This window comes from Rhipicephalus microplus, chromosome 8 (assembly GCF_043290135.1).
Source record: "Rhipicephalus microplus isolate Deutch F79 chromosome 8, USDA_Rmic, whole genome shotgun sequence".
NCBI classification, from domain to species: Eukaryota; Metazoa; Arthropoda; class Arachnida; order Ixodida; family Ixodidae; genus Rhipicephalus; species Rhipicephalus microplus.
This window is the reverse complement of record NC_134707.1, coordinates 104442719-104469150: the sequence shown is the minus strand read 5'-3', so window position 1 is coordinate 104469150 and position 26432 is coordinate 104442719. Positions and strand designations below refer to the sequence as shown.

The 26432-nt window shown below is 47.2% G+C and overlaps 1 protein-coding gene across 1 annotated transcript in view; it reads right to left on the bottom strand.

Moving 5' to 3' along the window:
- The window catches only part of LOC142769307 (uncharacterized), a 72984-nt gene that overhangs the window by 25202 nt on the left and 21350 nt on the right, over positions 1 to 26432 (bottom strand). The window contains exon 5 of the mRNA XM_075872443.1: positions 3903 to 4013. Within this exon, the coding sequence (XP_075728558.1) occupies positions 3903 to 4013 (111 nt within the window). The remainder of the gene's footprint in view (positions 1 to 3902; positions 4014 to 26432) is intronic.

The following is a 26432-nucleotide window of genomic DNA, read 5'->3' as shown; positions in this document are numbered from 1 at the left end:
TTGCGCCTGCGAGTAAATAGAGAGTTTTAGTAATGCGTACGCTGCGTACGTGGCGGCGTTGCGTACGTAAAGACGCCACGTTCTGCGTAGTGCGCACGCGCAGACCGTAACGCGCACGTATCGCATTACGTACGCAGCCGCTACGTACGCACGCATGAGATGGGTGCGTGCGTACGTATCAGGTGATCGCGCCGCTCTCGAACAAGTTCGCCACAGCGCGAGACTTGATTTGGCAAAATGGCGGCACCGAAGGCAAGCACCAACCGGCGCTGTGGCTTAAAATATGGCCATAATCTGGCTATAACACTTGGATTGGCTCACATTGGCTGTCAACGACACGTGCTTCTATTTTGATCTACCAGTTGGCGCAACACGCTTCACGCTCGTTACGTACGCGGGTACTACGGCGTACTAAAAGCCGATTAGTGGCAAGCGACACCACGTAACGCAAGGCGCTTGCGTGATGCGTAGGTAGCACCATTCCGCAGTACTAAACTCTCTAATGGCAAGACCGGCGCCTGGCGTGGCAACGCCAGCGTAACGCGACGAAATGAACGCTGGGAGCACGCGCACCACGTCATGTCGAAATGTTTTAGCGCCTTGACTGTGGCGTGTAGTCATGTTCTCACATTACACGCATCTCACGATTGAACGTAAACATTTTGACAGCAATCTGTCTGGCTGGGTAGAAAGGTTTATAAAATTGAAATTGCTCCAGCCACAGTTCAAATAGAGTCCGACGTTTCGAGATCGACTCGGTCCCTTCCTCAGGGGGTGACTGTCTTGGTCATGGAAGTGTCGTCGCGTCGTGTTCTCTCACCACGGCTCCGGCTTTCCCTTTCCACCACGTTTCGGAGACCGTGAACGTACACCGAAGGCATTGATCCCAGCGAGCGGTTCACGTTGGCAGGCGTATGCTGAATGTGCCAAGACTCGAGCAAGAGCCTCTTTCCCAAATTCCGTTCTGTTTCAATAACAGAACCGCCGTCTAAGTCAATTTTATGGTCGTGCTTCTCGCAGTGCTCCGCCAGAGCGCTACGTTGCACTTCCATCTTCCTGACGTCGTTCTTGTGTTGGCGCATTCTTTCCGGGAAACACTTGCTCTCGCCTATGTAGCAGGCTGGACACCCAGAACACGACACTTTGTAGACAACGCCCGGGTGTAGCTCCCTCGGAGGTCGGTCTTTCGGCCGCGGTAGCAAGCGAGCGAGCGTCGAAACAGGTTTGTGGATTACCGTGACCCCGGCTTTTCCTAGGACTCTCGAGAGCTGTTCACTTATGCCCGGCACATATGGAATGGCGACGCGGTTGTTTGGCGCCTTCGTTTTTCTCGTGTGCGGTGGTGTGGCCAGGGCGGAAAGGGGGTCGGGCGGTGTGTCGCTTGCAGGTGTCTTTCCGCGGTGCGGTGGTTGTCGTCTCGACAAACGGCGTGACGCCCGGCGGATGAACGCTTCTGTGTAGCCATTCCCTCGTAGCTCGGCGACAATCCTCTTTAAGAAAAGAGGATTGTCGCCGGCGGTCAAACTGCTACAACTTGGCCTGCACAATACCATATATGAGCTCATTGCGGCTACCGTACGGCACATTAGGAACGTCTTTCTAAGACACGAGCTTAAATACATATCCTAGAGCGACTAGGCGTAACGTATCACACACAACACGCCGTCAATGTAGACATCCCAAGAGAGACCAGAAAAACATTGATGATAGCCCCCTTGCCAAAAAAAAGTGCACCCCGAACACAATAAGGCCAGACGGGAGACTGTAGTAAAGCAAATGCAAAAAAAGTCTGGTAATGACAAGGACGCAGTTTTCGTTGACAATGCTCGATACAAGTGCAGACGGGGATTTACGGCAGCAATTGACAGCAAGAAACGCTGTACGACGTGCGCGACGATACGGACCACAAGTACCGAGCCAACGATAGAGGTAGCCAAGCGCTTGCAGTAGCTCAGACAGATGCAACCCTGATAGTCAGTGACTCGCAAGCGGCAGTGAAAAACTTTGCCAACGGCCGAATTTCACCAGAGGCACGGCGCAATCTACTTGGAGGGGATCAAACAAGCAACACAAATACATTATATGGACAGGTGCTCACGCCATCACGGGAGACTACAACAACGAGGCTGTACATGTTGCAGCCCGAGGAGTCAACGACCGAGCTACCCTCTCAAGTTCCGCCCCAGCATCCTCCACTGTTGACAGCGTGGCACACGAGTGGGTTCGGGAAGACCGAATTACCAGATACGATGACATAACTAAACATTATAGATTACAGAGGAGCATATTATTACCCCCTCACCCAAAATTAACAAAGATACAGCCTGTCGAATGGCGGCAGTTACAAACTAGGATGGATCCCAACCCTGCACTCGCGCTCATTTACCCCGCACCTCCACCACTTGCGACAGAGTCCTTTACAAGCCCAGAAGATGTGGCCAAAAACAGTCACCTCCGAGGCGCAGAACCGACTCAAGAGCCATATCCACTAGCGATGAAGATGGAGAACACTAGTTTATGATTGTTTTATGCAGGTGATGAAGAAGCGTGCTTTATATGCCCATAATATCCCGATATTTACAAAACGAACAAATGCAAGTGTTGTGACTGCAGAGCCACTTTGGGGCATATATATGTTATGGGAATGTGGAGGGATTAGTGCCCACAACGAGTATGTGGCCTCTGGTGGCAGCCTTCGCGCGCCCTGGGAAGCTTCAATGCTCAGCCCCGTCCTCGAAGATCATATTTTGGCCGGCCGTCCAGGAGGCTGAGGAAGCCCCCAGGGTTCAAGGACTTCTGGCCGCAACCTAGGCGAACCATTGGCCCACCCCACCAACTCACCGGACTCTAAATAAAATTGTTTCCTCCTCCTCATGCAACGGAATTTAGCACTGTGCATAACAAAGGTATTGTAATACCTTGTTTTGGATTCTGGATTCGTAGGTTGTAGCTTTTCGATGACCAACGTCATCTTCTCCACTGGATGTGAGAGGGCCATGGGGCGCCCACCTGCTCGACAACTTTATTGTCGTTTTCATCATAATCACATTCTCTTGCCACTACAGAACAAACGCTCCTGTTCATAATGTTGAATTTCGTCTGCGCTGCGCGACATGGTCCCATTTTATGCATGATAATTTTACGGCTCGCTACATCCCATAGCATATCTTGTCCCCGATAACGATTCCCCTTTCTATGAGAGCTTCGCATTGCTTTAAATGAGACCAATTATTTGATGCTCAACATTGCGATAACTCCTAAAAAGTAATAGAAAGTTGAAAGAAGCTTGAGCTTCGCCTTCAAGAATTGAACACGATAGTGCAGTCGAGACCCGTTTGCGTGGCTCTCTCAAACGCTAACCTAGCTTGGGTTATCAGTCGAAATTTCTACACTAACAAAAAAATAACGTCGGTGTATGCAACATGAGAAGCCTAAACATATCGTTTAGTGAGTTTTGTAAGCGCAGTGGCGATGTGCCCACTTCGCCATCATGTGAATCAGCCAAATACGCACAACCCGTCTGCAAGCCAACAAACCGGACTACTCAACAGCTGCCTCAGCGCTTTGCAATAGTCCGGCTTTCACAGCCGCCACTCATGGCACGATTCAGATGTCAACAGCAGACGCGATTTCAAGCTTCTTTAGCACAACATTACATTAAGTAGGTAGACTCATCGCACTGGATATCAATCGTAAACGGTGTTGCAGCAGGACTTCTTAGCAATGCATTGGCTCGGTCTTAGAGGACCTGCTTGCCACGCAGCATGCATGAGTTCATTAGAGGTTTCGCTGAATGACAACACTCATTTTTCTGTAACCACCGACGTTGTTGACACCGATAACAGGTTATATGCAAAACGCACTATTGTGCCATTGTATGAAAAACAGTGTGGATTACTCACCAATTTTTTCACAATCTGGTCGGTGACGAAGGTGATTGCCCTCTTCTCAACGGAGTTAGAGGCGAATCCCTCCACTGTAGAACGGGCATAAAAAACGTAGCCGCCACAGTACTATAAAATCAAACCAAGCATCATTAGAATGGACACAGAGATGATGACAATACTAAAATGTATGTTAAAATACAAATCGTATAAACGGAAACTTCTCACAAAGTAAACAGCATAACCACAAGACGTGCAGCGTGAACCAACCTTAGAATTGTTGGCCCCGCCTTATTATTGCGGTGTGAACGTGTTGTTAAATCAACCTTATGTTAGGAGCTGCCCTATTGAACCACTCGAACCAGCTGAAAGTGTGTGTATTCGAGTGGGTGGTCAGTCCGACAAGGTGCCGTTGATGTATTTCACGTGACCGTAAAGGCAATGCAGCAGGATACGTCATTAATGTCGCTTAGAATGAGAGACGCTTTATTAGAAGACATTGAGTTCTTTCAAATTTCATTCTGGTGGCTATGGAATCGCAGCAAGTTGGGGGTATTAAAAACTCATCCCGAATGTTCAGAATGGCGAAATCGTCACGCTAGTGGCACTCCTATGTGCATGAAGAAGTACAGTTTTGAAACGTTCATAATGACGTAAATTGAGACACCACAATTAACGTACATACACAACGTCTGCAAACTATCAATGAATGATACAAAAGTGAATGCATGTTTAAACCAATTTAAAAAAAAGTTTACTGCGGAATTCAGAGCAGAACAGATCACTTTGTGACATGATTAAATACCCCGTTTTATAGATAACAAAACACATCTACAACACCTAAACTGGGCTGCCATTCTTACATAGACTCTCTACCACACTTTTCACGGTGGCGTTCAAATGCACGCGGGTCCGTGCGCAGAGCTTACGACACGTGCGTTACTGTTTTGAGTTCTCACGTACATGACTCAGTTTGCAACAACACTTCCATCACTGGTTCCTATGAGTTCCTTGAAACCAAAACCATAACTGACAGCTACAAAAATTTTCAAGTAAAAACCCATCACTCGCCGAAGAGTGAACACACTTTCCTGGACGACCTTGCCGTCATGCAACGACGTGTGTCGGGAATGCATGTTCGTAGTCGTATAATGAAGTCTGAACCTAATTCACGCCACGATGAACTGTACTGCAATGTATTTTATATTAACGTGTACTTTCTTGATCCGTTAGACAAATTAGTATTAGTTACACAATCAGTGCTTAGATTAGGCTGCAGCGTCATCATCATTCATTATCATCATATTTTCTCAGCCACTGCCTCTCGTTGGGGAGGTCAGTCATAGTGGGGCTCCACAATCATCCCCGGAGCCTCTAACGCTGCATGAGAACTACATGACGCGTGTCCATAACGCAGGTCTTGATGGTCACAACAGTGACGATGCCCAATCCTACTGCTTAACTACCAGCTGTTGCACCAAGTCGACGAACTCATCGCACTTGGCATGAAACAGACTGGCCCTTTTTCGGCCGTCCAGCTACGCACCCACGCGTTGCAGTCATGCCTTTCAAGACAGCGTCTACTAGGTTTGGTCGACGCAATTGATTATCACTTACAGGGCACCTGACTACCCACAGTGCACGTGGTGCCGTTAAACGAGCATGTTTCCTCATCCGTCCGCTCGCGTAACCACGCAAGCACACCGGACGCAACTCTGAGATCCGTGCTGCGTGGACACCGACATCTACATCACTGCAGCCGACCCACTGCCAACGTTAGCAGCCAAGCCTCACCACACATGTTCCGCTCTCGATCTATCCGAATAGGTCATTGTGGGACACGCTGATGCATGATCATTTACTTCTTCGTATGTTGCGGTTCTCCCACTGTCGACCATGAGAACATCCATGTAGACCCAGCGCCATATTATGTTGACGACTTGACGACCTGTACTATCCCCATTACCTTTTGTCTCGCGTCACCACCCTTCTTGTATATAAGTCCCCATATAGTTTTTCATTTCGGTTTAATGTCTGCCGGGAGGAGTAATCTGCAGTGTTGTAATCATCGCCATTATTCATTATAATTTCTCAGCCACCCCGCCGTGCCATTCGAGTGAGCAACACAACGACTTCACGCACCTGGCGTGTCTGACGCTGGCAGCCACAGCCACTTCGCTCCATCTCTACGAATAAAGTGGCAACATTGGCACTGCCGCATCAACCACCTTTACAACGCTATCTCTCGTTTCTCTCTCACTACAAAGTTCTTTCGGAAAAGGCCCGCCCTATTGAAAAAACGTCAATCATGGGAATGAAGGATTCCACCATACACCATTTTGGTGGATAATGGTGCCGGAAATCGGAAATGTTGATGGCACACGGTGTATGGTGGCGTATGGTGGAGCGGATGATAAATGGAGTGCTCGAGCTGGCAATGCTGGCGCGCGAAGCAGTGTCAAAACCACCGAGACGAGCTGCCACTATTGAAATAATACAAATAATTGTATAAAGAACAATGTAGAAACCACACGTAAAAAAAGGGTGCGACAGCGCGCAACCGATCCTGCCACCTTCGGATTCCTAAGTTAGACTAACCACTGCGCTACGCCGACAGATGGCAACTTTGTTGTTAAAGAAGTAGTCAGCTCACAAAGTCACTGTTCAACTTCATTTCTGTCTCAGCTTACCTGAGATGGACGGGATGTGCACCTGCTATTAAAATTTTCACATTCTATAAACCCAAACAACTGCTGTTTGTAACAAATGCCACTGCAATTATGGCAACAGCACTATGTTTTTGTTACAATTCACAACCGCAAGAAAAAAACTCAAAGAACTGAAGAGCAGGTAGAGTTTATCGGCAGTTACTGCGAAGTTTCTTGCTCCTTCTAACGGGCGATATCTGTTCAGGCTTTATAACGCTTTTATGCTCATTCGATAGATTTGCCCACACAATTGTTTGTGATGTATTTCGCGGAACGCACAGCTTATTCGTGCCAGCGCACTGCTGTTGCTCTGTCGTTAGGAACAACTACATAACGGCTTGGTCAAAACGAATGCAGTGCGCCAGAAACACTATATATGCTATCATAATGGTTCAGTCAGCATACGTACGAATTGACGAGTCTGTGTTCTCGCATAAGAGGCAGTGAAGTTCCGGTGAATGCGACCTGCGGCTGTCGGTGAAGGGAGAAGTAAATTCGGTGGAAGTGCTGCAAGCGCGTCGCCTCGATGTTTGTCGCTTCTTGCGCGGACATCGTACGCAATAAAAAGTTTACATTTAGAATATATGATGCCACAGCTACGCTGTATTGTCATTTATATTTGTCAAAATCACGTATTCTGAAACCCAGAAGCACCGATAACACTTGTACGGGCTCGGTCGGTATGACTAACCTTAGGTGGAAATCTTGGTGGAAGGGTGGAAGTCAAATTCACTGGAGCTCGTCTCGACGCATGTTGAAAGTGAACGTTTATGCGTATTTGCATGCACTTTGTTAACTTAAAAGTACAGCTCAAGCAATAGAGTGTACAAGAATTGCCAGAGTTGCGTTTATAGCGTGGCGACATCAAGTGACCGCTATGTTTTGCTTTAACATTGAAAGGGGAAATTGCGAACTGGAGCTCATTTATTTGTTGACAACTGCGCGCCTATGTAAAGCATTTATTGCCACTGTTCACAGTGATACCTCTAGTCTTCTAAACACCACAAGAAAAAGACACATCGCGGATGTCAAACTGCTGTTTGTACGTGCGCGAAATGTAAACATATTCATGGCCACATATTCTACGCTCTACAAAAATAGAAGCGTTGTTGACACCACATCAATAAAAAGAATAACGTGCTAGAAAGCGTGATGAACAGGATTGGTTTCTTTTGAGAGTAAACAAATATATCTGCCTATTCAAAAACGGAACACTACAACTGAGTTATTTCACATACTGTCATGTACTTTTTCATTCTCCTACCATAATCCACCAAGCTTCCATCACGCCACTGTCACCCTACTTGCTCACCAAGCCTTCCACAAAACACGTTTTGCCTCGCCATCATCAGCCGGCATTTTCCACTGTCGTCATCAATTGCTCGCCACCACCACGACCACCTGCCACCATGTTTTACACTCTCGCCGTCATCAGCCATTATGCCCTATACAGTTCCCACCATATCCACTAATATTTCCACCATATCCACTAATATTTCCACCATATCCGCTATTCCTTCGAACTGTCGCACCACGATGACAGTCACGGTCACCATTACCCGTCCGTCCACATCAACGCACCGCGCACGACCCGCCTTTGGGTTCCATGTTGTCAGTGGCTTACTCGGTAAAGGGTGCTTTATTAGCCATCCGTTTACCCAAGGTGCTTAGAATGTAGGACGGCCGTCAACTAATTACCACTGGAGGACACCTCGTATCCCCGATAGGAAGATGCACCACCAGGCTTGAGGTTTGTGCGTCGGCTTTTGTAGCGTCATTCCTTGTACTGCCCAAACGTTCTCGGCTGGTCATTTTCGCCATAGATGTTCTGCAAGAGTATGGAACGATAATGAATCTGCGTGATGTGATCGTCCGTTTTGCCAACTGTGTTTCTCGAGATTCCGACATCGAGAACGAACATCGTGGCGCGGCTTTACGCGTAGTTGATTGCGTCAAGTTACACCTCGCAGTAGTATCTTCGTGCTTGTTGAGTGTCCACGGGAGCCGTCAATTACCGGCATCACCGAAAGTAACCTCACATTATAGCATGATCGAGAAGTCACCATTGCTTGAAGTCTCGTTCAAGTCCTAAATGGCTAGACTACGCTTTTAGTAACGAACTTCAGAGGCAAATACAAGCATTGTGCGAAGCGCGCAGCCATAGCTTACTTGGAGGCTTTGGATGATTTGGACGCCTTTCCTTTGATTACCACGATCTCGACTGAGAACAGCTGCTATACTGGCATGACCAGTCGCTACGACACCCATCGTCGGGTAGAACAGCCTTAGAGGGCAACGCTTCTCACTCTCCTCTTATTCTTTATTGACCGTTTTCCCATTACGTCGAAAGTCCGGCAGACCCCTCTAATGAAGCACGGAATTATCACTGAGCCGAACGTCCAACCCGTGCGCCAACACGTTTAGCGCGTGTCGCAGAAGGAGCAGGATGCCATCCGTAATCAAGTGAAATAAAGGCTTGACGATGACGTAATTAAACCATCGGCTAGTCCATGGGCGTCACCAGTTGTTCTGGGTAAAGAGAAATATGATTGACTACAATTCTGCGTCGACTACCACAAACTGAACAAGATAACGAAAAAAAGGCGTTTGTATATCCTCTTCCTCACAGTGATGACTCCTTGGATCACCTGCGGCACGCCCGTTATTTCTCTTCCAGGGATCTGCGTAGCGGATATTGGCAGATTGAAGTAGATTAAGGGGAACGAGAAAAAACAGCGTTTATTACACCTGACGGTCTTTATGAATTTAAAGTTCTCCCTTTTGGCCTGTGCTCCGCTCTAGCCAGACTCCAATGAATTATGGACACAGTTTCATGTGACCTGAACTGGCACTCTTGTTTAGTGTACTCTGGCGACGTAGTTGATTTTCTGCGACTTCTTGACAGCACATTGAGCGGCTTGGGGCAGTACTTCTGACTATTCGCACTGCCGGCCTCTCTCTGAAACCGGAAAAGTGTTATGTTGGAAATGAGGAACTCAAATTCCTTGGCCACATTGTCAGTAGCTGTGGTGTTCGCTCCCACCCTGAGAAGGCTATGGAAGTTGCTTCGTTCCTGATACCGAGAACAAAGCATGATGTATGCCGCATTCTGGACATATGTGGTTATTACCGCCGCTTCTTGGCCAATTTTTTGAACATCACTGACCCTCTACAACAACTCGTCAAGGACAACGTCGCCTTCATCTGTAGGTCCGAGCAGGTGTGTAAGAAAAATGTGCCGTTGACGGCGCAGAGACGCCTAGGGCATCCGCGTAGGAAAGCGTCGGAGGTTCAACTTGCGATGGTGGTGACGAATGAACGAACTGCCTGATTTTGTTACGAACGACGTCCGTAAGAGCAGCAATACTCGAAGGGAACGCTGCATGAGATTTCCGAAGGTCTTCGCGTACAACCTATCGTAAGAGTTCTGTGAGGACCTCCCTGTTATCACCTCCTGGTACAAGCGAGCACGCAGTGGACATGGCCGTTTGACGCTCATACTGCGACAACCACTGCCGAAGCATGCGCTCTAAAATCGTGACCTCACGTATGAACTCCGGCACAGTCCTAGGGGGGTTGCGCAAAAGCCCCGCGAAAAGCTGCTTCTTTGCGGCGCGCATTAGAAGGTGCACTTTTGTCTGCCGGCATGCGGGGGTCAGCTCGTCACAAAAATCGCGACAACTCTTTGACAAACGTGGTGACGCTCTTGTTCGGCATTTGAAACCACGAAGAAAGTGCCTGCTTCGCTCTAACTTTCCGTTCGGGGCTACTGAACGCCTCGTGAAGCTGCCGATTGAATTACTGCCAACTTGAGAATCAAGATTCGTGGTTCTGGTACCACACTCTGGCCGCATCTAAGAAGGAGATGTACACGTTCTTCAAATTACGGCGATTGTCCCAGTCGTTGATGGCAGCGACCCGGTCAAAATGGTCGAGTCAGTCATCGACATCCTCACCGGCGTCGCCGTAGAATGGGTTGGGTGTGCAAGGCGTTTTGATGACACAGGGTACGCTAGCGAATGGGTCATGCTCGGTTTGGGTTGTGAATGTTGCAAACATTGTGCTCATGTAACTTTCCAAGGGGCCGTACTGTGGTGGTAGTCCTTCAAGGCGGCGGCTGGTTCGATGGATATCAGCAGATCCTGGTGCACTGGTGGTGGTTGCTTCTGTTTCAGGACCAGGAGGCATGAAACGTTGTAGTAGAGTACCCAGCACCTCCACTAGTCTGTCACGAGAGGAAACGATAGAGAGAAACTCGAAGTGGACGACTGTTTACTCAGCCACAGCAGCCATTCATTTCTTCGCTCTCTTCTTTCTCCACGTAGGTAACGTGGCATTATCCACCAACCCAGGCTTTCCAATAGGGTGGATGCACTTTCCTATCAACTTTCACGAACATCAACGTTGTAAACCGCGTGCCTTACCCTCATGCTTTCCACTTGCAATAAAGTAAAAAGATATACGAGTGAACCATTGAGATTGACCAGCTGCATTAATGTATTATGGCATCAATCTTCACGAACCCTCTCACCAGTATCAAAGAAGAGAAATTAAAAAGTGCAAATTGCAGGCCGCGAAGGGACCATAAAAAGTGTGGCGAGGTTATCTTTTCGCTCAGCATGTCACGGCTACTATAGATGAAAAAAACCAGAAAGTTGAGCTCAATTCTGGGTGCGGCGTGACCACCTTTTTTGCGCATGCACGCGCTCATCCACTGCTCTCTCTCTGCTCTCCCATGCTCCCTCTTCCCTCGTTCTGCAACGCAGATGCAGTGAGAGTCTGATATCCTGCGCTAGCACCCCCCTCTCCCTCCCCTGCGCTAGCACCCCTTTCTCTCTTACACCCCCCTCTCTCTCGTACAGACGGTGGGGAGGCTTTCCTCCCCGCTGCCTGTACAACCCCGCACTGCGACTGAGCTTCGCGTCTCTTTGCTCTATGCTTTCCTCCCTGCGGTGTTTACACTCCTCCCACTACGCAGGTGCGTCCCCTCCCTCACCTCGCAACGCCGATGCAGGCAGCGTCTGCTAGCGAGTTCCTGGCTTGAAAAAACTTCGCCGGCCACGTTATTCCAAGGGGGAACTCGAGAAAGTACGTCTCAGAGAAGGGGGGGGATATTGCATGAATGCTGCGTAGTTGGGTTTAGTTTGAGAATTCTTATCTCTTATGTCGTCTGTTATTATTATTTATTGAAAAAAGAAGCATTTCTTCAAACGTCAAGCTAAAGTAAAAAAAAGGCAGATCCCACTTACAGTGAGAATCGATGATATGCGAAGTCCGAATGAGGTAGGTTGATATGGTATAACTGTCAGTTCAAGCGCACGAATAAACAGAAAGGAAGAGAGGACAAGTGCTTTTACTCTGTTACTTTCTGTTTATTCGTGCGCTTGAACTGACAGTTATACCATGCATATCCAACTAGCCCAACTTTCGATTCTGTAGGTTGATGTGTCACTTTAATATCAGTACAACGTTACTAGGCGTAAGTAAATTATGTCTTACATGACTTCCATCTCATATTTATCATGTTTGGAGCTGTCATTTACCGTCTTCATGTATTCACGTCACGTGAAAAGAAATTTGGAATATGTGAAGCTAGCGAAACGGCTTCGAGCGCATCATGAAAGGGCCCAATATACTCCAACGTAATGTTGACGGACGCTACGCTAGCAAAACACGAGCACTCACGCCAAGTGCGACCGGTGTCTCTCGAGGCGGCCCGGCGGCAACCGGTGCGAAACGCTACATACTGCATTTGGCGCCGACGACGTTACGCAGAGAGTAGTGCATCTGCCTGTCTTCGTGACGGAGAGACACCAGGCGTGCTCAAACGCGCATGCGTCAAAGCAACGCAGCCCTGCGCGCGCCTACGAGTGTATGGCGGGCGAATCGGTGCCTGGCGTGGCACTGCCAGCGTGACGCGAGAAAACAAACACTGCTGTGCACGCACGCCGGGTCATGTGCATTGTCGCTCAGTGTATTGGCGTCATGAGTATGGCATATAGTCATGTTCTAATATGACACGCATCTCATGATTATCATGGTTGCACCAGTCACATAACTTCGTCATCCACTCACGTGACGTAATCCACATTTGGCATACGTGAAGCTTGCAAAACGGCCGCGAGCGCGTCATGAGTGTGACATTTAGTCATGTTGTTACATAACACGCATGTCATGATTATCACGTTTGGACATGCCATTTACGTATGTCATGCGTTCGTGTCACGTAATACCCAATTTAGTGCATGTGAAGCTAGCGAGATGGCCGTGAGCGCGTCATTGGTATGTTGTCATTTTCTCACATGACAACATACGAGCATGTGCAACTATCTGGGGATTGTTAGGTACTCTGTAGGCACGTCGACCTTTTATTATAAAACTACATGACATGCAACACCGTTTTCAATACTAAATTTCAATTATCGGTTGGTATTCGGTCATATCTGCTCAATGCAGTGAAGCCACTTGAGCCAAAGCCAGAGAGTTGTACTTGACAAGTTCTCACATGATATGCATCTCATGATTATTTTGTTTGCACCAGTCACATATCTTCGTCATCCATTCACGTCCCGTAATACCAAACCTGGTATTGGTGAAGCTATCGAAACGCCCGCGAGCACGTCATGAGCGTGGCATGTAGTCATGCTGTTACATAACACGCATGTCAAGATTTTTATGTTAGGGTCTGCCGCTTGTGTTTGCCATGCAGTCATGTCGTCCCAAACCAATTTTCAACATATCTATAAACGAAACCGCCTCAAGAGTATCAAGACCATCAAATTTATATCATGACATTCATGACATGCATGTCATGCTTTTCATGTTATGACTAGTCACTTATGTTCTTCATATATTAATGATGTGCCATACCGATTTCGGTATAGATAACATTATCGAACCGGCCAGGAGAAATAAAAGTCGTAGGCGGCTAGGTAGATAGATAGATAGATAGATAGATAGATAGATAGATAGATAGATAGATAGATAGATAGATAGATAGATAGATACGCTGAAAGTTGTCGAAGTTTGCTAAAATTGCTTTATAAAAAAACTGCCAGTGAGTTAGCGTAAACTCCCCGTGTGATCACATTGCGATACCCAGGAAACATTAGACCCTCTCGGGAAATCTTGGTGAGTTTACGAGTATATGTGACAATAAATTCGCACCATAACGATGTTTATGTCCGCGGCCCGCTTCGCCCGCTTGCGCTCGGCATCACGGGCCCTTGGCCGCGCTGCCTTTTCTTCAACCGGCGCGACATGTTCAACGACGCGTGCAATGCTCGCATTCAATTGCGTTGTTCTGGTTGTTGGAGGTATCGCAGTCGAGGTTGATGCCTGCGATGGATTCTTACTTATGACAACTTGCCGATCTCGAACAAGTCGTCTCGAGCAAGTCGCTCTCGAGCAAGTCACTCGAGACGACTTGCTCGAGATCGCGCTCCGTGACTGCGCGCGCCCGTGCAGCCACGGAGCGGAGCGGAGCGCGCGCAAGCACGTGGTGTGGGACGTCGTTGCGCCGTTGCCACATATGCTCCTCTCCGCTCGTCGCGCTGTTGCTAGGGGAGAGGAGGAGGTGGTACACAGACGGCAGATTCGGGGTCGCTTATAAAGCGCATTCGCACTTAAAAGACGCTCTTTGCTGAAACCCCAATGCGTGGTGAACGGGTGCGCTGCGCCAGCAGTCGTTTTCCAGCGAACACTTATGAGATCAGAACTCGTGTCACGCACGGCGCCGTAGTATCCACCACCGCCACTGCTGCCGCTGCCGCTGCTGCCACCGGTGTCCGTAACCACATCGCACGAATTAAAAAAAAAAAACCTAATAATACTGACACAGTGGAGCTTGAACCCGTTTTTGCTGGTTGCCAGCCCAACACTTTACCACTGAGCCACGCTGGTAATTTTTTCTTTATTTCCGGTTACACTTCGCACGTGGGGTGATAAAGTATATAAAGATAAACAACAAACCTAACAAAAATAACTACAGCCATCAAGCATCACTACAACACATCACGTCCTAGCATTCGTTCATGGTCAGTAGGGCTTCTACCCTTTCTGACCATAAAAGTACACATTCATCTGTTCTTACTGCCTCGACAAAGCTTGAGGTATTTTGTTTTAAATACTCTTCTGCTGGTGTCCTGTCGGGATGACAATGAAATCCAGCCATTCCTGAGCACCAAATACTGTGCAAGGGATTCATCATGATGAAATCGAAAGGTAATCCATCATCATTCCCTATTGCCAAATACTTAATTCCATGAGAGTCTAACAGAGACTTTTTTTAATTGTCCATTGTAATACGTCCCAAAAGTATACTCCTTCCCATTAGTGCAGGAAAACAATAGTTTCCTGTTTGTTACAGATTAAACAGTGAGATCCCCAAGGTGAGGATAACGAAGCAGCGCGAGTGTCTTTTGTTCTCGGCCAAAGACACTCGCGCTGCTTCGTTGTCCTCACCACTGGCACATACGCGCGTCAATATAAAACCTACGTTCCTCTAGGAAGGTTCTTACAGGAAGTGTTTCGGTGTATAAATAAAAAAAAGAACGTTTCTGCACTTGGAGCTGCCGGCATTTTTTTAACTCGTTTAAGTAAATTTTGACCCTTGCGTGCTGTATATAGAGCTCTGTACAGTGGGATGATGAGCCTAGTGTCACAAATTTCTTTGTACAGTTTTCTCTTTCCAACAGACCACAGGTAGTCAGTTAAAAACCGAACACAGCGTTGCCAAAAACCGCACGCTGGAAACAACTTTCTTCGTGTATTCTTGCACAGCCCCTGTAGTAACATGAGTGCTTACAACAAACTCGGGAAACAGTCTACTTAGTCTTGTTTGACACACTGTTAGTAAGAAAGGATCTGTTGTCTCGCGGAAAATGAAAAACCTATTTATCAACTGTTTGATAAACAAATGTCCTAGCCCAAGACCTCCACACTTCACCCGTCACAACAAATTCGTGCGGCCACACTTTTCCCAGTTAGACCCCCACACAAGTATTGCATACACCTCATGTAATCTTTGCACGTTGAGCGGTGAACAGTACAGCACTTGCATCACATACTGTAGCTTAGACACAAAAAACAGTTGCGTGCAGCAGCCCTTGCAAACTTGGACAGATAAGTTGCATTCCATCTATGCGCTTTCTCTTACATTTCTTTTGTTTGGTGTGTACAATAATCGTCAGTCTATTTGTATGACTCGAGCGAATAACGAGAGATTTAAAAGGCGTTTTCACCGATTGAATGGCAGCAAAAAATTACGGGGTGAAAGCCCCATATCTATGCCAAAAGCTGAGGCATTTACCCCAGTTTATGTGGCTTACTTGAACTTGAGCTGAAGATTTATAAACTGTGATTGATTCTTAAATACCACCTCAGAAAGTACTTCTAAACCCACTATTATTATCTTTCTGCAGTATCGACCGCCATAATGTTTCAATGTGGACGCACAACAACAGGGGACTAACACGGCCAGATTTACGCTCTGGGCGCTCAATTCTTAGGGGGGGGGGGGCGCCCTGTCATGTTAAATATTAGTTTTGTACTACGATTTTGATATGTCATGGCTACAGTGTCGATAAATATTTTACCAACAATGACGTGCTCCATACTGCAAACAAAAAAGCGTTGGCGACGCATTCAAATTCTTTACAGATCCAATTGGAGTGGTGCGACACGAGCCAGATTCATGTTAACACATTTGAGAACAGACCGCATTTTATGAACATTTGTTACTTTGGAACGACCTCTGATTTCACGTGTTTGGGGTGGCCCAACGATATGTTTTATTACTCACTGAAGTCTAGCAGCTAAAATTTTTATTATATTTTGTAGTCTACGATTGTCAGTGCGATTGGCCTGTATGCTGTCACGTGCCTCAGCTTTTCAACCTCATATGTCTCTGGAATCAAAACGGTACGTGATTCATGAAAGGACGGCGGTATTTATTTTATTTATATGCCTTATTGAAAACGCCTGCACGTTTAGGAGACAATTTACTTTAAAGCACTTCTGCCATATGGCACAAAGACATTCTGGTCCCGGAGACTTGCGGGAATTTAACTGATCAATCACCCGTTCAAGTTCAGATGCAGACATGCTTTTTACTTCCTCACTCACTTGTGGCATGCGCCCTAAGTATTCTGCTTTAAATTTTCCTTGGTGTACCTTTCTACCAGCAAAAAGGCTTTCATAATGCCTTCAAAATATGCATGAAATGCTGCCGATATCAATTACTTCGTGACCAACCTTCTTTATTTTTTTTTCATTGTGATTCCGTCGAGAGTTCGTTTTTTCTACCGCCAACGCTCTTTTGAATGGCGTCTTTCCATCAGCTGAAGCCTCAGCTCTACGCACAAATGAGTGCACCGTGGTTAATGCGCAAGAACGATAAATGGCTGTTATTTTTATTCGCTGCTTGAACTGTTCCCATTGTCTTGCAAGTTTACCTTCATCATCCATTTTTATTTCAATGAAGTATTCATAACCTGATCTTAACAAATATTCGTCTGTGATCAAAGTGAAATTCACCACAGCTTCCATGACGAAATTCCACCTTTTGTTTTCTCTCCCATATCGCATTTAACTAAACAGTGGTCGCTAGAGTGTATTGGGTAGGCACCATATGTCTTACGGGGGGTTATTATTTCAAGCGACACGTAAATGCAATCAAGGCGTGCTTGGCTGTTCAAGAGAAAATGTGTGAAACCTGCTTCCCGCATTCCCTCGATACAGCCACTCACGTCTTCTAACTTGAATTCTCTATTGTGTCTGCTAGCGTCTTACTGCTTTTGTCGTACATGACGTGCCCGTTTGATCGATCTCGCCCATTAAGGACGCAGTTAAAATCACCAAGTTATACAGATTTCCTTTTCAAACTTAAGTAAGCTTTGAGCTTTTAAAAATGTCATCGTTCTTCGCAAATGATTGGTGCATAAATAAACACACACTACTGGCATTTATTTAACACAATAACACAGGAAACCAATCTACCAGACAGGCAAGAGAAAATAACTTACACTACCAGGCCCGATAACTTCTTAATGAATGAGACACAGCCTGCAGACGTGCCTACTGCCTTGCGCAGTAACGCGCCGGAAACATCAGCATCATGTGCCGGGTCTCTTCATTACCGTCTACTTTCATTTCTCATACAGCTAATACATCCACAGCATAATCCACGAGCAGCTTATAGACTTGGCTCTGTTTCCGCTTGTTGGCGAGACCTCGAACATTTAACGTTGCCAGTCTAAATTTTGTGGCAAAAGCCATGTATACACAGTGAAGAAGTTAGCCTTGGGCATGATGCTTGCCTTCAGCGCATAGCACGGAGCTAGACATCCTCAGAGCCTCCAGGTGGTCCTGTGCCCCTGGAGGACAATGGTGACCCGTGTTTGTCCGAAATCAGGTTCGGACGCAGCCTTGTGCTACTACATCGGAACGACGTCGCTTTCGCAGATGGCCCGTCTTCATGCTTTCCACTGGGCACCCCACTCCTTCCTGTAGACTGTTCGTAATGTCTTTTGCTCGGTGCCCCACAACTGGTACTCTCGTTCGACACTGAAAGTTGTTCGGTTAATTCCACCGGCTCGAGTTCCTTCAAGGGGTACTTGTGTAGCCTTCCTCGGTTTGGCCAGGTGGCTTTTGAGTAACCTCCTCAGGTGCCTTGTCAGCTTGCACTGTTAAGCCATCACCACCAATCGGTGTAGGTTTACCTGTTTAAGCATGTGGGTTCACCACGTCACTGTCCCTTTCACCACGCCCTCTGCCTTGGTCGCATCCATCACCAACTCTGCTGTGTCTTCACCATCAGCTGGTACGATAGCTAATGCGTACGTGCGCATGCACTCATCTTCGCTGCAGCTGAACCAACGGCAGCGCTACCGTCGGGGAACCTTACACTGTCTTCTAACATGGCAGGTACTTTGGCAGCGCAAACACTGCATTGACTGACCAGGCGCAACCACACGTGCCAGTTCACCAGCCACCCTGATTTGATGCGGGGGTTCTTCAACCTTAACGCCACTCTTGAGCTTAAGAAGCACAGACCACGTAGTTAACCTCTTGTCGCTGACTTCTTAAACGCGAAGTGCGGCAGCTTGGGCTAGTTGGTATGGCATGGCGATAGTTATAGCGCGAGAACAAAGCGACGACAAAGAGGCAAGAATGACACGAACGACACAGAGACAAGAAGATCAAAACGACAACACAGAGACAAGCCAATGTTACGGGGTGACTTGTATGACCTTCCGAAAAGCTGCTGACGCCGTTCGGAAGTCTTAATCGTTGACGCCATAAAACAACCAATGAAGGTGCAGCCGCGCCTGCTATACTAGGGGTATACGGTGATGCAGCGTTGGTCTCTGACTTCCAGCTCCTTCACGACCAGCAAGCGTTTCGTAGCATCCGTGGTGATAGCCCAGACATGATTTATCTGGTAGGCGTCCAGTGCCAACACCTCCGGCAGCAGAACCGTGCAAGTGAGTGCGCCTCGTAAATCTAGTTGATACGGTCTGCCTCGCACATCACCGTGTAAAAACAAGGTGTTTTGTGACATGCGTCTCTAGGGCAGTTGTGGCAAAATATTATGGTAAACTGCGTCTTGATCTTCGGCTATCCTGTTACCGTGGCTATTCTGTGCCGCAAACGCCGCTTCTACGGAGCACAAGATCTTTGCGCCCGACGTGCGTCAGTGCCGACGAAAGAAAGACTGAGCGACGCCAGTGCTTGGGGCTTGTTTGCTAACTTGCCTCAGGCTGGCTTGATGTCGGGAAAACTATAGCGTTAATTATACGACTTATAAAGCAATATGAAACAGCGAACGAACAAACAGTCGTCGCACAATACGAATAGCGTAATGAGTGGGTTCCGTAATGCTTCAACCCATTACGAAATTTTGTTCTTGTCCACTTATTAACTGTGGCGTATACCCACATCAAGCATAATTCTTCATCGTTGTCAACCACTGAATAAACAATTGCTACTAAATTCGTTGCAAGGGCTTAGCGGATACTACGCTTTTCAGAAGAATGACTAAAAATAGCATAGCGAATGCCAGCCTACTACTAAAAATTTATAATAATAATGCCGTAGTAGATATCAAGCAAGTGTGCTTGCAGCAACTACCCATGAGTGTTTGATGATATGTGGGGTTTACCGTCCCAAAACCACCATATGAGCCCAATGAGTGTTTAGAGAAGCGCCATAAAGTCCTCTCTTCGAGCTTTCGCTGTGACTGTGCTGCGCCTTTTACGCAGGCCTGGCGTTTGTTTTTTTTACTAGCAGACGCTGCCTGCGTTGCCTTGAGAGGCTAGAAAGGGGGGGGGGGAGACGCAACAGTTTCACGGGTGTCTTTTTGAGTCAGCCTAAGCGAGCATGCGTAGTGGGGGTGTGAACGGCGCCAGCGCCTACGTTGAAGCGCAACATATCGTGCGACTAAGAAATGTTCCGCATTTACCAAAATTAACTTCCTTCTGGAAAACTGTCAAGTAGCCACTGGATCTAGACCTCCAAGGTAGTGCCGGTGAAGTATTTCTCCAGTGCGTTGTTTCACAATCTAAATTTGCACCGTGCACATTACCTAAAAGTGGACTATCGGGCTCTCTGTTCAATCAGAGTCTTCTGAGTATGATCGCCCATTAACAGCGATTGGCGTGTTCCAGTACGGAAACATTCATCCATCACTGCGTGCTTTGCACTTTCTCTGGTTTTTCTCCTGTGCAACGTCGCGCTGAGTGGGAGCATCGACGTCGCCACCAGTGTAAGCGTTAGCACCCACTGCTTCACATATAAGCAAAGTTTACCTTAGCGGGAGATTACGTATTTTTTAGAGCCAAGCTCCTTAACCCGTACGCTGAGTGCCCCGTCGTACTCATATGTAGCCACCTCTCGTTAGTTCTTGAACCGGCCGTAGAGGGTGGTACTTGTACATATTAGTACGTAAAAATGACACGAGGCGTGTCTATTTAGAATCTATATTGAAAAACGCGTATAGCATCGACTAAGATGGAAGACAGCACGCACAACTGACAGACCTCTTCCTTGTTGTTGTCTTCTGACCATTGATATGTCAGCTACGTTGCATTACACCCCTCCCCTTGGTGGTAAAAGTTCCGCCTCGGGGAGCATTAAATGTGTTCTTCAAGAGTCAGGTGGTAAGGTTTTAGCCTGCTAACGTGCAGAACATCACTGGGTGTGGTTGCAGGCAGGCTTGTGGTCTCAGATGCAGGAATGATCTCACAGGTGACGTCGGTTACCTGGCGGATGATACGGTAAGGACCTATGTAGCAAAACAACAACTTCTTTGATAAGACAACTCGAAGAACTGGGCACGACAGGAGAACGTGAAAACCGGGTGACAAGCGAACATCAGCATGCCGGCTGTCGTAGATGGATTTCTGGGTGGCTTGCGAAGCCGAAAGTCTAGAACAGGTGATCTGACGTGCGTAGTCAGCACGAGCAATAGCGTCGCGTGCATATTCGGTTGACGGCGTTGTAGTGGTTGGAAGTAGGGTGTCGAGTGGTAACGTCGGATCACGGCCATAGAGCAAATAAAAGGGCGAATAACCAGTGGTGTCGTGGCGTGAACAATTGTACCCGAAGGTCACGTGAGGTAGCGCCAGGTTCCAGTCATGATGGTCGGAGGACACATACATCACGAGCATGTCCGTGAGGGTGTGATTTAGTCGTTTGGTAAGGCCAATTGTTTGGGGATGGTAAGAAGTGGTCAATTTGTGCTGCATCGAGGAAAGCGCAGAACATCATCGATTACACGGGACAAAAATGCACAGCCGCGATCCGTGAGTAAATGGCGAGGAGCGCCATGGTGTAGGATGACATCGTGGAGCAAAAAATCTGCAACGTCAGTAGCAGTACTGGTGGGGAGCGCTCGAGTTATGGCATACCTAGTCGCGCGGTGTATAGCAATGGCGACACACTTGTTGCCCGATTTCGACTCGGGAAAAGGACCGAGAAGATCTATACCAACACGGAAGAAAGGTTCGGTTTGGATAGAGATCGGTCGAAGAAGTCCAGCCGGGGGCGCAGTAGGTCGCTTCCTACGTTGGCATTTATCGCAGGAGGACACGTAACGGCGAACGGACCGGGCGAGACCGCGCAAAAAGAAGCGGCGAGATACACCCAGATGACCAGCGGCTTGTTCATCGTGAAGCTCGTGCAGCAGGGTTGAACGCCAATGTTCCGGCACGACAAGAGGGAGCTCAGGGCCGTCTTGCTGGAGGCTACGACGGTACAGCGTGCCATTCAGGAGGACGTACACGCGAAGCGATGCGTCGTTCGGAGCATATTCGAGACGGTCAATAAGTTGTCGCAGAGAAGCATCACGCCGTTGTTCATCACTAATCTGAAGAAACTGGGACACTGACATGACGCTGAGGCTAGGCTCGATGTCTGATTCGTCGGGCTGATCAACAGGGTAGCGGGATAAGCAATCGGCGTCGAGATGGAGACTTCCAGACTTATAAGCAACCGAGTAGGAATACTCTTGCAGGCATCATGCCCAACGGCCAAGTCGTCCAGTGGGGTCCTTCAGAGAAGACAGCCAACACAGCGCGTGATGATCATTGATGACACGGAAAGGCGTTGTTGAACAATAAAAAATTTGCAACGTGCGCGTTACCTGCAAGCCGGATTCTCCTGTCTCTCATTCCTCCTTAGCAGCCATTGGCATGTACATTGAGCACTATCTGACAAAAAAAAGGTTGCTACGTTATACTCGCTGGACATAACCTCCTTGGTTTTAGAAAGGTTTAGCGAGCGTTGGGCCGCAGTGCCATGAATACAGTGAACTAGTATATACGATGAACTCGAGGTGGTTAAAGGTAGGAAGTAGACACGAAGCGCAAGCCGTAAGAAAGTGTGCATGTGCCACCTCTCGTTTAGTCCTTGGAATGTTCACTGGATGGCGGTGCAGATACGGAATATGTGATGACATATGCGAAATTGTGGTACTTGGAGAGTTGAATAGATGGACGAACGGACACACAGACAGATGCATGGACGGACTCACGGGTGGCGGCACCGACGGATGGACGCATGGACGGACGCAGGGACGGATGCATGGACGAACGCAGGAACGGACGCACACATGAACGTGCGGACGCACGAACAGACGCACGCACGTACGGGCGAATGAACGCACGGATGGTCACACAGACAGACGCATGGACGGACGGAAGCAAGAACGAATGGACGGACGGATGCTTCGCCCCACTCTCCATCATTCACTCCGTGAATATGCTGTCATTTTTTTTCTTTTCGTTCTCTATGATATGCATCTAGTTGTAAGAATAAAAATGGCTAGAAAATGTATTTATTTACTATATCAATTTATTTATTTGGTCACACTTACGTCGCCATAAAATTTTCTAGAGACTGATGCACACAGGTGGCCACATAGAACAATTATAGGTGCATAGAAGAATACAAAAGGATACTATAGAGGGAAAAAACACTCCATACATATGAATTTTAGGACTTGCGTAAGGGTGACGTTATGACCATATATTTTGCACATCACTATGCTTTCAGATGATGAACCATTATTATTCAAAGTAATGTTGTGAGCATTCTTCCAGAACAGAAAAAAAAGTCATCCTTAGTTTCAAAGGCGATATAACTTTGGACGCACTGCAAGTGATGTCTTAATTTAAGAAAAGTAATCTTGAAATGAGTAATGTACTAAATGTGCCATATACAGTTAGTCAGTACGCTAGAAAATTTCCATATGCTTCTTCAGCACTTCCACCAGAAAATGGCCAATGTAGGCTAATTCTCGACAAAACGTGGAAAGTCGGAGCACAGGCTGACAAAGCTCCGTAAGCCTCTTGCGAAATATCGCACCGGGAACCTCTGCCGACTCCCAATATTTTCGTTACGATCTGGTTCTATGCCTAGAGCACTGTCTATGTGGCCAGTCACAGTAATTTGAATGGCGGCTGTTCGGAACAGGTGGCGCTGGATGACGCACTCATGTTTAGGTGCACATATTATACTCCATATAATGGACGGGAAGTGACCACCACCGTAACTCGATGGTAGAAAATCGGACGCCTTGTTTGAAGGTTCAAGGTATTGAGCCTGTCGGCGGCAAGTGATCTTTTCTTGGTCTTCTCCTTTTTCAGCTTCTCATTCAAGTTACTTCTATATGTTTGCTGTCAATGGTTTTGTTAGCTTTACCACGGTGTCTCACACAGAAAACGAACCATTAAATTTACTCTCTCCTTAAGAATATCCTAGTGTCTTTAATACCTTCAGTTATTCTCACCAAGGTATAAGTATACGCCAGTATATCAATTTAAAAATTTAGGTTGAATGGAACAGCATTTGTTTTAGCAGCGTTTATAAAAACCGAATTCACCTCATCCCAATTCGTAGTTGTTCTACCGCGCCTGGAAATAGTGTACTTAGATGAAACGAGTCGTCGTATTCAAGGACCAAGCTTCGTCGGAACGAGCAGTTTCGTGATTATCCGCTTATTAATTTATTCGTAAAACACAACTGTTGAGTGCGAAGCATTTATTAGCGAAGTGTGGCGACTTTAAGCGTATCTATCTATCTATCTATCTATCTATCTATCTATCTATCTATCTATCTATCTATCTATCTATCTATCTATCTATCTATCTATCTATCTATCTATCTATCTATCTATCTATCTATCTATCTATCTATCTATCCATCTATCTATCTATCTAGCCACCTGCGACGTTTAGCCCTCCTGGCTCTCTCAACAATGGTATCGATACCAAACTTGGTATGGCATAACGTGCCCGTATGAACAACAAATTTTATTATTCAAAACATGAAAATGATGACATGTATGTCTTGAATATCTTGATTAACCTTTCATGGCCCTGAAGATTTGGCAGTGGTTTCGTTCACATGGCTTGTTGGAAAACTGGTATGGTATGACACGATTGCATGGCGAACACAAGCGACAAACCCTAACATGAAAATCATGACATGCGTGTCATGTAACTTGACTACATGCCACGCACCTGATGCGTTCAGGGCCGTATCGTTAGCGTCACATATACCAAGTTTGATAATACGTTACGTTAAGAAATGACGACAGTATGTGACTTGTGCAAACATGATAATCATGAGATGCTGTGTCATGTTACAACATTACTACATGCCACGCTCATGATGCGCTGGCGGCCGTCTTGCTAGCTTCACATATGCAAAATTTGGTATCACGTGGCGCCAATGGATGACGAAGGCATGTGTCTTGTGCAAACATAATAATCATGAAATACGTGCCATGTGAGAACATGACTACATTCCATTGTCAAGGTGCCAATACATTTCGATGTGACGCGGTGCGCGTGCTTTTTCGTTGCGTCACGCAAGCGTTTCCACGCCAGGCGCCGGTCCTGTCATGTACTCCCAGGCGCGCACTGCGTTGCGTTATCGCATGTGCGTTTCAGTGTGTCCGGCGTCCCTCCGTCACGAAAAGAGGGACACGCATTGTTGTCTGGGTAACGCATCGGCACGAAATGCAGCATGTCGCATTTCGCGCTGGTTGCCGTTGGGCCATGCCGACGGTCACTGGTCACTCCGGTCGCGCCTGGCTTCAGACTATGGAGTGCTCGCGTTTTGCTTACGTATCGTCGGTGTGCCTAGCGTTCGCACGCATCAACGCTGCATTGGAGTGTATTGGGTCCTTCATGATGCGCCCGCGGCCGTTTTGCCAGTCGCACATACCAGATTTGGCGTTACGTGACGTCAATGGATGACACTGGTGCAATCATGATAATCCAGACACGCGTGTCATGTAAGACGATGACAACATACCACGCTCAAAGCGTGCTCACGGGTGTTTCGCTAGCTCCACGTATAGGCACCGCACACTGACCAAAGGGAACTGCGATTCACACTGCCCCATCTCAAAGTTTCTGACATTCACCGCTAGGGGCACGCAGAAAAGAGGTCTGTGGAAGGGTGTAATGGTTCCAGGGCTTACTTTTGGGAACTCAGTGGTGTGCATGAGGGCAGAGGTGCAATCGGGAATGGATGTAAATCAAAGGACTGTGGGACGCTTCGCGTTGGGTGCTCACGGGAAGACGACAAACGAGGCTGTAAAGGGCGATATGGGGTGGGCAGGTTTTGAGGCGAGGGAAGCGCAGAGCAAAATAAGGTTCGAAGAAAGGCTAAGAAATATGAAGGAGAGTAGATGGGCAGAGAAGGTGTTCCGTTATTTGTATAGGAAGAGCGTGGACACACAGTGGAGAAAAAGAACTAGAAGACTCACTAGTAAATATACGGCTGGTATTGTAAGCCATTTGTCAACAAAGAGCGTTAAGGGAAAAGTCAGGGAGGCGGAGAGGATTTACTGGATGGCAGCTATGGAGAAAAAACCGGCTTTGAGTAACTACCGAAAGGGCAAAAATGAAATAAGGAGGGAGGCATTTTACGATAATTCAAGGGGAAGCGCTTTACTGTTTGAAGCGAGATCGGGTTGCCTTAGAACGCGTGGTTATAAAGCAAGATTCAGTAAAGAAGAAGAACGATGCACATGCTGCGGGAAAGATAAGGAAACGGCGGAGCATGTTCTGATTGAATGTGGAGATATCCACCCAGGTGTACGTTTGGGCACGAGCCTACAGGAAGCCTTGGGTTTTAGGGACAACAATGGAAAGCTGAACACACCCGCGATTGAAATAAGTAAGAGACGGTTAGAGTATTGGTGGCAGAAAATTAGAGAGAAAGGACAAAAATAAATATTGGAAAAATAAAATATGGACAGTGTGCCGTAAATGGCAGAGAACTTAAGCTGAAAATTTACCTTTTTTTCCATTAAGATAGAATTTAT